At 35.5% G+C, this 11,207-nt stretch overlaps 1 protein-coding gene across 1 annotated transcript; it reads right to left on the bottom strand.

The window, feature by feature from the left end:
- Positions 1-255: 255 nt before the first annotated feature.
- On the bottom strand, positions 256-10,682 carry LUM (lumican). Its single transcript, XM_048302397.1, has 3 exons — positions 10,438-10,682; positions 6,453-7,349; positions 256-1,283 (listed from the first exon to the last, which is right to left on the bottom strand). The coding sequence occupies exons 2-3, from the start codon at positions 7,327-7,329 to the stop codon at positions 1,129-1,131; spliced, it is 1,032 nt and encodes a 343-aa protein (XP_048158354.1). The 5' UTR covers positions 7,330-7,349; positions 10,438-10,682; the 3' UTR covers positions 256-1,128.
- Positions 10,683-11,207: the final 525 nt, after the last annotated feature.

The following is an 11,207-nucleotide window of genomic DNA, read 5'->3' as shown; positions in this document are numbered from 1 at the left end:
TGACAATATTTGGACTATTTATTGCTGGGTAGAATATACTACCATGTCTTTACCATGTGTAGCTGCATTTTACTCACCACCTGTGGTTTCTGAGAGATTCCACTGTTCTTTTGACTATACTGAAGCATTAATTTGCACGTTTGCATAGTGCCATGATTCCCATCCTGCAAACTTCATAAGGCTTCGATTTACTGGCCAACACAAATGTAGTGGTGCATGTTAAATTATGTTTACAAACATATTGAAACTTCAAAGTAGAGAAAACAGTTTATTTAACCTTACAATAAATTTTAATAATAATAGAATAGCTTAGATTTTCTTGTCTTAACCTGATTTTTTTTTTCATTTTATAATAGAAAGAAACATAGTTGACAATGATATGGACAAAAGAACACTATTTGATATGTTTTATTCTCTACAGTCTCGTTAAAAGTAGCATGCAAGTAATTGAATAAAAATATTTGTATATATGATTTATTTTGAAATAACAATTATACCAGCAATGAATAAAAATCTTACCAAGAAAGTTAAATGAAAGTATGACAAAAAGAAGAGTAAACAATTTTTAACCTGATTTTTTTTTCCTTATCTTTCACATATTCCATTAATTTAAGAAAGTCATAGGCTCTGAACAGATATTTTCATAAATTTTAAATTGTTCGAGGATTGTGAAATCATTTGTAATGGGTAACAATATATAAAAGGCATGATAATTAGGAAAGATGGACAGGAATCTTGTATTTACACAGGCCAGCTCATACTGCTCAGTATAACCCATGATGAAGCCCACCTGACTTCTCTGTGAGTCTGGAACCTGCTGGCATGTATTGCATGCATGGATATAGATTTTTATGAAGTTGAATCTTTTTCATCAGCTCACCTAGCCAGATGAAGGCATATTTTGCACCAGATTTGGTAATTCTTGTGCTTTCTAAATAGAGCCATTTGTAAAAAAATATGCACACGTTCCTTTAAGGTTGCCAAGTGCATGCTAAATATTAACGAACAGAATGGATAATAGGCAGATTGACACTTGCTTTAAGGCATATCCTAATTTTAAAGCACTATCATGGTGTTTTATTCTTGTAGTTACTCCCCCTGGAAGGGAACTGGATGATCCCAGGTATCTCACTCCAGTGAAATCTCAGCAGCCACCCGGAGGCAGTTGTACATCTCCTGTGGCAGGTCAGCCCGAGTGAGGTTGTTTCCGTCCAGGCGCAAATGTGTGATCTTGGAATAGGTCATTGGTCCAACTACCTTACAGAAGCTGCTCAATGGGAACTCTGAAGCAAAGGGAATAGAAATAAGAGGAGTGAATAATTAGGAAAAATAGGACAAAATCATTATTTTTCTGTTCTTTTTGATTTCAGTTGGAAATCGTGACCTTAATTCATTATACTATTTTCAGTATTTTGCATTTACACTGATGTAAATCCCCATAAGTTTATTGGAACTTGAGGGACTTGTGTTGGGAGAGGTTCTTTCCACTAGTTGTGAGAGGTTCAGAATTTCAAGACTGAGTTTTTCAAATGCCATTTGCTCCCAGTACAAATTTGACTTTTAGACTTCAGATTTTATATAGAGGTCTAATCTGGCATTTAGATAAAAGGAAAAATCAGTCTCCAGTAAAACTGGAGATGGGATAGCAGAGGGAGGAATCAGTCATGTTGGGTACATTACAATGGAAGGGTAAAGCTGTTATGTAAGATATTGAAGGAAGTAAAAAGTTTATGAAGAAATTGAAAGCATGATACAGTCTTACCCTAAAGAACAGGCAGTCTAATGGGTGTCTGTGTATCTTGTATGTATTTTATTTGAGCCATTTTGATTTACCTGTTTCAAAAAAAATTCGGGTTGGAGAAGAGTTTTGCTTTTAAATCGTGCAGCTGAACCTTTCCACATCAGGATTAGAAGGTAAGTATAAATGCAAAAAATGCTTATAAAAATATTTATATGTGTTGTAATTTATATTTCATGATTTATGTGGTCTCTATTCTGTTGAGGTATTATTTGGTTCACATAATACCAGACAGATCTTGAATGGAAATCTGTCTTGTATCCTATGATCAGTATTAACTGTAAGCTAGAAATTACGTGAATCACTGAAATTCTCTGCTCAGTATGCAGAGAGCATATATACCCATTATATAGACCTCTTACATGCAGAGAAGATCTACCCTCATGAGAGAATGTATGTGAATAAATCTGATGTCCCCTGCATACCACATTGTGTAATTTTTCAAAGAGGGTCTTCATTCCCACCTGTGTTTCCTTTGGGTCAGAGAGAGGATTAGTCTATTGAAAAGCTCCATAACTACTAAAGAAGCAGTCTGAGACTTCTTCAGAACACTGAAATCAGATGAATTCACACAGAAGATACTTTAAAAGGTTAAAGGGACTCCTTCAATGAACTCATGCATCTCATAATTTCCGAGACATCAAGTTAGTATTAGAATCAAATGCCATTTGTTTTACCAATCATAAATCACCTTATGTATCTTTTCAATCTGGCTACTTAACTCATCTAAGAAAATGTGATCAAATTGTAGTACCAAAGGAAGTGGAGGAAGTACCTTTCAAACCTCTTCATTAACTTTTGGATTAACATTCTTCTAATCGGATTCTTCCAGAACTTGCATTACAATAATTTTCTATCACTGATGAAACATGGCTTTTGTAAACTAAGTATAAAAGTACAGGCAGCTCTTTAGAGCAAAAGAGCTTAGGTAATTTTTGGACAGATATATGATGTTAAGAGTGGGTAATGACTCATGTATCTTCCACAAAATAATTTATTTTGAGAGGGGTTAAGGAAATATAATTCAAAAGGCAGATCTTGATCAGCAGTTTGATTAAAGCAAATCAAAGCAATTTCCTAGATTTTGTGTAGTGTGCAGCCTTGTTTTGGAAGGGTGAGAGATGAACGGCATCCTTTGGGCAGCCCATGTTGTAATATAGTAAAATTTTATGACTTCAGACCAATTCTGATACTCTTCTGGTTCAGAATGTACCAGCAGAAACAAACTAATGATTCTTGCGCATTAAGATCATAAAATCCTAGATGTTTATAGGATTATGTCTGTGTGGAATTTTGCTGAGTGAAAACATAAATTCCTGAGATTTTAACTCATTTTCTTGGGGTATAGGCTATACCATTGACTATTTAGTTCCAGTTTTCTTCAGATAACTTGGGTTTAATTTGTAAAATTTAAAATAAGCATGAATTCTAATATTGATTTCTTCCATTGTCTTGTCATTCAAGAATGACATGGTAAGTATAGTTTTGCTGACTAAAAACATTTAAAAACTTTATAAATTTAAATTTTAGGGGTTTTTTTTCCATATTGTTACTTTTGAGCATAAATTCTAACATTTGGTTGCAAAAGAAGATATGCTTATACAAGATGGATAGATGGTTAACTACTCAAAGGATGTAAACCTCATACATGTAAACCACAAAATTTAACTGTGTTACCAAAATTCTGATCTGTGCTGTCTGTTTATGAGACTAAAACCACTTTGGAAGTGGATGGAGATCTTGTCCTCTCAGAAGTCAAATGAACTCTGTCAGGGACCTCAGTATGATTTTGCTCCAGTATTTGGTCCACACCATTTGAATGTGGGTGTTAATTTTTTATACTCCTCATATAATTGTCAGTTGTTAAAAGCATATTAAAAAATGTTTCATTTTAATGGAAGTCTCCACTAGCAGAAAATAAGTGAGTTTTGTGAGTGCACTTGATGAGCTGTTACCTGTATAAACTATATGAGGAACTGCAATCCATGAGACTAGAACACTAGTGGTATAAAATATCTCAGTAGTTTACCTCCTCTTTTGTTACACTTATTAATGTTGCAGGTGAAAAACTGTCTTCCTGAATTTATAAAATTCAGGTTCAGAGGCAGTGTACCTGGAAATTTTCCCAAATATTTTCCCAACGCAGAGTTCTTACATAAGCTGGATACTGAGAGAATAAGAAGTATTGGATAAAAATTGGGTTTTCATCTTACAGTACAGTGGGCAGTCCTAACAGGATTTGAAGTTCTGTAGTCATAATTCTTGGTCTGTTGTCCAGTAATTGCATGTGAAACAATTCTAGACCGGTCATGTTAAAAAAATCCTTTGGGAATTGCTAGAGCAAACCAGAAAAAAGACCATAAAGCACCTCCACAAGTCTGATTAGAATAAGCACAGTTATGGTGTGTTTCTTGATCCAGTCGATGGACTGGAGCAGAATATATAGTCTCTTAAGTGTCTTCTGGAACGTTTTCATATTTCCCCTTTTATACTCCATTTGCATGGTGTAATCCCATTACTTCCTGGGGTTTTGTGTGGAAGCAGTAATTTTCTCCTTAATCCCTTACAAATACAAATGATATATGGAGAAGTCCATCTTTGGACCCTCTTCTTGTTTCACTGAATCTCTTTGATCCTAGCATTTTTTTTCCATCCTGCAGAGTTTCTTTTTGGCTTGAGGGAGATATAGCAAGTTAAGAACTCTGGAGAAGTATCTTTATGTTAGGTCTCAGTATAATGAAAACTTCAAACTAAGTAAGCATAATCTGAAAGATTATACCTTTTGTGTATTTTAGGACAAATTATCATTACTCCTTATACAGAAGACTCTCACTGCATATGTGTACCATGAGGCCACTGTATGGAAAGGAAGATGGCCTTGTTTACAGTCATCCTTACACAAATTACTGGTAAATTATAATAATTTATTAAACAAAGAAACTGGTCATTGTTTTGAGGCTAAATACTCAGAGATCAACCAACTCAATTTTCCAAAAGACTAAGCACTCACAGCTGTAGGTCAGATGTCATGAATGGTGAAAACCAAAGGCCTTGACTGCCCTATATATGGTACTTCATTAAACTGTAATGGTTATTTCTAATTAATTTTTATCTCACATTGTCAATCAGCATCTTAGGGAACTGTATATTATGCCTGTGAAATTAGATGAGAAAATTGGTTATTGAAGTCTGCTAGATTTTATGGTAAGGAAAAATCCCAGTAAATCATAATCATAATCTTGCATCAGTCCATACAACAGCAATGACAGTATAGCAGTAGCAGGTGAACACCCACTCCCCACACCATCCCCCTGGAAATGCAGCTTTCCATGAAAAGCTGAAATTGTTGTCATAGTTCCTGACTCTGAAGTCCTTGGAAAAGTGAATAGCAGCCAAGCTTGGTACCTGGGTAGGTTGCAGAAGGCTCGGATCATTCTAAGGAGGGAAAAGTGCCTCATATATCTCATGAGAAATTAAAAATCATCATGGTTAGCTATTTTAGGAGTGGCAGAGTATCTGGTAGAGTTCCACAGGTTGCTGTACATAGGGCCTTAGGTGGGATGCATTAACTCATTGCTTCCCCTCATCAAAACAAGGAACTGAGATGCATGAGAAAAAAAAAAACGCTGAGAAAAATGAAACATAGTAAATACAAAACATTTCAAAATGTCTTGCTCTTAAACCTTGATGGATACAAGAAGGCAAACAGAAGGGAGGATTTTGTGGTTTACTTTCTGTCAACCAGCAAGATTATATAAATCCTCCTGCAGAAACACTGTTGTGACACATCTCTCTCTCCATCAGGGATTACCATTGACAGAGGTGCAGCTGGAGAGCTTCTGACATGGTGGTGAGGCCTCTCCAGCTCTGCAACAGCTCCTTGTCAGCCCAGGAACGGGACAGCCTTGTAAAGGCCCCGTCTCAGCAGAAACCTCTGTGGTCTCATGCAAGGTGTGGCATTTCTTGACTTCAGAAGGAACATTTTTCAAATCATAAGTGAATGGAGACAAGCTTGCCACCTTATCATATGATGTGGGAAATGGGAATGAAAAGAAAGAACAGGGGCAGCTCTTTGGATTTCAAGACAGGTTTGGAGGGATACTGCGTGAGACAAGGGAGGAAAGAAACAAATGCAGTTGCTTTGATGTGTATTTTTCACTGAGTCTTGTGCCTGCTACCTTATGAGTTTGTTGTCATCTCCCTTTCTCCTCCCTCCAGCACTTTGACTACCAGCTCCTGTAAGGTTACCATAGTCAGATCCTCACCTGACATCTCTCTCTTTTTGTTGTCTTAAGAATTCTGAACATCTTTTGCACTGATCAAACATTTCACAGGTATTTTTTCCTGAATTATATAAGACAACTCCATTGGCTTCTATATGGTTACTCCAATTTAGATGAGATGAGAGTTTGAGCAATAATATCCACATTAGTATGAAACCAGAAGTTTCTCTCTCTAAGTATATATTGAGTGGCTGTTAGGTTCATGTTCTTTTAACATGAATGTGGACAGCTGTCAGGTAAATGTCAGTGTGCTAACAGTCTAGCAAGTACTATTTTTTCAGACTGGTTCATCTATCATTTCAGATACTTGCATTGAGCATCATTATCTAGTCTGTGGTAAACATTAATGAATACGTGTAAATTTAACTCACTGTTAATTTTGTTGACTTGGAGGTAGAAGTTTTCCAGATTCTCACTGACAGTTGGAATGCTCTTCAGCTGATTGAAGGAGAGATCCAGCTCAACCAGTGATGTGATGTTGAAGACATTACCTGGTATTCCAGAATCTGTTAATTTATTGTGGGATAAACGTAAATATTGCAGGGCTTTAAAACCTTGGAAGTACTCATCGGGAACATTGGAAATCTGGTTATTATCAAAATACAGCATGAGCAAAGAGTGAGGCAGTCCTGTTGGTAGCTTTGTAAGTTGATTGAAGCTTAAGTCAAGATATAAAAGTGAATTCAGGCCTTTAAAAGCCCCAGAAATAGAATCTGCTTTCAGCTGGTTGTTCTGGAGGTGAATGACAGTCAGATTCATCAGTCCTTCAAGTGCACCAGGATTGACTTTTGTGATCTTGTTGTGACTTAACTGCAGATCATCTAGAGTTTTGGGGAGTGGTCCAACAGCTTCAGTCAAATTGTTGTAGTTAATGTGAAGTTTCTTCAGGTTCTTTAGTTTAGAGAAGACTCTTCCCTTAATTTTTGAATTTTCCAAATGGTTGTGATCTAGGATAAGCCACTGTAGGTCTGTTACATTGTCAAACGTGTTTTCTTCAATTCCCTCAATCATATTGTTTCGAAGATAAAGGTATTTTATTCCACTTGGTACAATGGGAATGGTTTTCAGCTTAAGATTGTCACAATACATGGCAGTAGGGTAGCTTAAAGGACAATTACATTCTGGGGCACAGACTGCTGCGGATGGCCCAAAAGGATCATAACCATAATCATCTCCAGGACCGTAGTCATACTGGCAAAAAATGCCACTTATCAACAGCAGAAAGACAGGTAGGGAGTTTAAAGTCATCTTTCTAATGTGTCTTGTTCCTGTATGGTGAAAGGGAATAGACAAGATATTACTTCAATTTTTTATCTCTTTCAGCAATATTTGAAATTTTACCACATAAGGATTATCATTAAAAAACCAATTAGGCTTCCTATTTAAAGTTTTTAGTTCAGAAAAAAAATATTAGGTTGTTAGTATTACATTGTTACTCCTATAAACTTACTGCCCATGTCTTGTATAACCTTCCTTTGTAATGCAAAATTGCTGGCCATTCTGCTGTTGTAAGTAAACCTTTCTTTATATCTTTCTGCACTCATTCATTAAGTTACAAGAAAGATGATGAAGCACAAGGTTTTTAAACTTGGCACAGAAGTTTTCAGTTTTGCTGAAGGCCATATTCAGAGGCAGTTCAGCCATTTAAATTCTATCAAGCATTCCTAATGTGCTGAATTGTCTCATATCTAAACATGTGGCTATTTGACCTAAGTTAGAAAGAGACAGAGAAGTTAAAACTGAGGGTAATGTTCTGATTCATTGTGTGTTGTTAAGCTGTATGTAGCTTGAAACACCTTTTACTCATGGATTATGTTCTGTAAAGCATGGTCTACTAAGGTTCATAGCCACCTAAAGAAAAAAAACCTAATAGAAATATAAAGCATATTATGTTTAACACGCCAAACAACCAGTATTGCATATGTGTGCAGTGGATCTGAAATGGCTGAATCTGACAGTGGATCTGAAATGACTGAATTTCACATAGTGAAAATCTTCTTGCAAATCCTCTATACAACAAATGTGTTGGTTATATTGTATGCCCATTCTAAATCAATTGAGCAATAAAACACTGGCTTCACGTAGTTAGTCTTTCGGTTCACATACAGCAAAAGGACACCCCTGGGTGTCCTTGGGGTTATTTGTGATTCAGTATGACTGGTGTCACTTAACTTTTTAAGGCCATACCTTTCTCATCAGATACTCCACAGGATGTCAATTAATCTGTGAAGACTAGTATCTTGTTTAAACCTCTTACTGGCTAGATAGATGTTCTGCTGGAAAAGTAGGTCTACAGTCAATAAAGTCAGTAAGCTTATTTTGATTTTCACCAGTAAGAGACGAGGCTCCAAGTACTCAACTACTGTTCAGAGAATGAGAGGATTAAGAAAATCCTTAAAACCATTTTTTTTCTCAAGTAGTTTCAGAAAGAATGTGAAGCCCGTAAACAGACCACAAGACATTGATCTCAGATCTGGGCAATCTTCCAGCAGAGTAAGTTAGTCTTGCTATTGGAATTGTTACACAGAGGACTTAAAGTGCAGGGCCATAGCTACAAAGTTTTCCCTAATTCTGAATGTCTTTGCTTCTATTGATTGATAAAAGCCACATCACATTCTAGTGAGGTAACAATCTCATTTAAAGTACCTGTAGGCAGGGCCTATTTATCTCATTCAGTACAGCACAAAGGATTTTTAAAAAATGTTCTTATGCTACCTCCATTCAATAAACCACAAAGTCTCGCTGCTAGATATTAAGCTGCTGTTCCCTGAAAAAGGCATCTGATTACATAGTGTCTCTATGGTGTTGGTCCTATCATATTTACCTAATTACAAACCCAAGGACAATTATTGAAATATTAGTTGTCAGTGTAATTTTCTTTGTCTGTCTTTCATTACTGCATGAGAACATGCAACATGAGCATGAGCTCAACCCTCAGTCCCCTGCTGGTGTGAATAAGTACATCTCGTCTGAAAGCAAAGACTGCAGTAACACAATTAATCTCAAAGTCCGGTCCTACTTAGGTACTAAACATTAAAGAGAGGAAATCAAGTGCTTCTGTATTCAAAGTACAAAAAGAGTGTAATGAACTTCTTGGACTACACTCTTTGGCTTTAAAGTGGCATTTTTTTTACACACGTCCTTAATTTTATAGTTTTAAAATAACATAGACATTTTAAATTCAAATTCTATTGTTCTTCTAGTTTCAAATTATATTTGTAATGCTAAGTTTCATTATTGATATAATAGTCTGACAATCTTTTAAATAGTGTACAAACTCTAGCTGCACTGCAGAACCCTGGAAGTAATTAAAATGTTAGATAACAAGTGTTTTTGAATTAATTTATCGACAATGTTTTAGAATATATGTGACAGCTCTGTAGTTCGAGGGCATATAGGCATGCATGTGACATAAAATACCAAAGTAAATATCTGATGTATTTAACTTGTTTTATTCATGCATTTCTCATTCAGGTATCTGAATGTTTCTCTGTCAGAAGTGTAAAAGGTTAATAGATCATGCTTGTTTGTCGCACTGAACTACATGAATCCAAGAGATAAAATCAGAATATATTCTTAGACGTTTATCTTACAACATAAACATGCTTTAACTAATTGCCTATGCCTGTTCTAAGCAGTTGTGTTGCAAAATACCTGTGAAAATATTTGTGAAGTTACTCAGGCAACTTGCCAAAACATACTAAAGGTAAACCCTCGATTTTGGAAAAATGCTTGCTACATTAGAGTAGACATACTATTCAAACTATGTTTGACCTTGTCTATATTTCCTTAATTACAAAGTTATTGTGAAACAAAATAAATACAAAATTAACAGTCAATCAACCTTAATTCTGTAGCTAAACTTCTTATACAGTTTGCAGAAGATTATATTTTTAAAAGTTTCACTAGTATATTAAAAATGTGCTTTAAAATTAATTAGAAAATTTAAAATACCTACTGTTTCCCTCTCATTGTTTATGTGATTAATTATTTAAATATAAGGATACCTTGTCTTTTTGTAGAATGAAGCAAAATGATTTAACAAATGGGATTTACGGAGCTCTCACTAATACTATGAATGAAAAAGTAAACAGTGAGTACTCTGACAAGCTTCTTTGTACTGTATATCAAATCTTTTTTGGAAGTAGAACAAAACAGACTGTAAAAAATTGCAACACTGATGTACAAAATATGTGAAGTTGTTTTAAGGAAACTGAGAAAGCGAATCAACTAAGCAACTGTTGATTTGTGCTCAATTTACAAATTGGCAAAGTTATCCTGTCATGTTTTCACGTTCCCATTGCAGCTACATTTAAACAGCTGAACATTACCGTTAAAACATGCAGCAGCACTTACCTTACTGCCTTGAAGCTGCTTTCCTTAATTCCCAGAGCAGATGCAATAAGAGACTGTATCAACCAATATATGCTCTAAACAGTGTCAGGAGGTAAAAGTCTGCCAGATCCTCTGTGTTACAAGAGGGAAAAAAAAGCCCTAGTCACGCTGTTCTCTGAAGCTGCTATGTCATCATGGTGATCTTGTGGTGTGGCATGTACAAAAATGCAGCTCTCTAATGAACTGCAGGTGGATACCATATTTCGTACAAGGACAACCCATCTGTTCCTCCTGTGGAATCAGAGAATGATATTTCACAAACCTGAGAAAGTTTAAGAGCCATAGGTTTATACAAGAATTTTTTTGTATTTTAGAGGGAAACATGTTAGATTTTAAAACAAATTGCAAACAGGCTTTTGTTTTCCAACTTATTTTATACTGCTAGACATGAGCTAACACATAGCACTCAGACCTCAATGCTGCTGTTCTTCTTCAGCCAAGTGACTCATTCATTTTTCTGTCTTTTTCTTTAACTATCTTATGACCACAGTAAAATATCCTTAATAAAAACTTTAGCCTAAGGATCAGATTCAAATATTATCTTTGAATCATACCTTTTTCCACATTACATACTGAGTTCAAAGATTACATACTTGAGTTCAAAGATTCTTCTGCAAATCACTGGAATTGATTTGGTCTGGAGATTTTCTTTGGTGGTTGAATGTATGTTTGTTTAATAAAAACACAGGAATGGGTTTTCAGCAGTTTCTGTAAACTCACTTCATACATTT

The sequence above is a fragment of the Corvus hawaiiensis genome, chromosome 4 (assembly GCF_020740725.1).
Source record: "Corvus hawaiiensis isolate bCorHaw1 chromosome 4, bCorHaw1.pri.cur, whole genome shotgun sequence".
Lineage (NCBI taxonomy): Eukaryota > Metazoa > Chordata > Aves > Passeriformes > Corvidae > Corvus > Corvus hawaiiensis.
The sequence above is the reverse complement of the archived record's forward strand: the minus strand, read 5'-3'. Positions and strand labels throughout refer to the sequence as shown.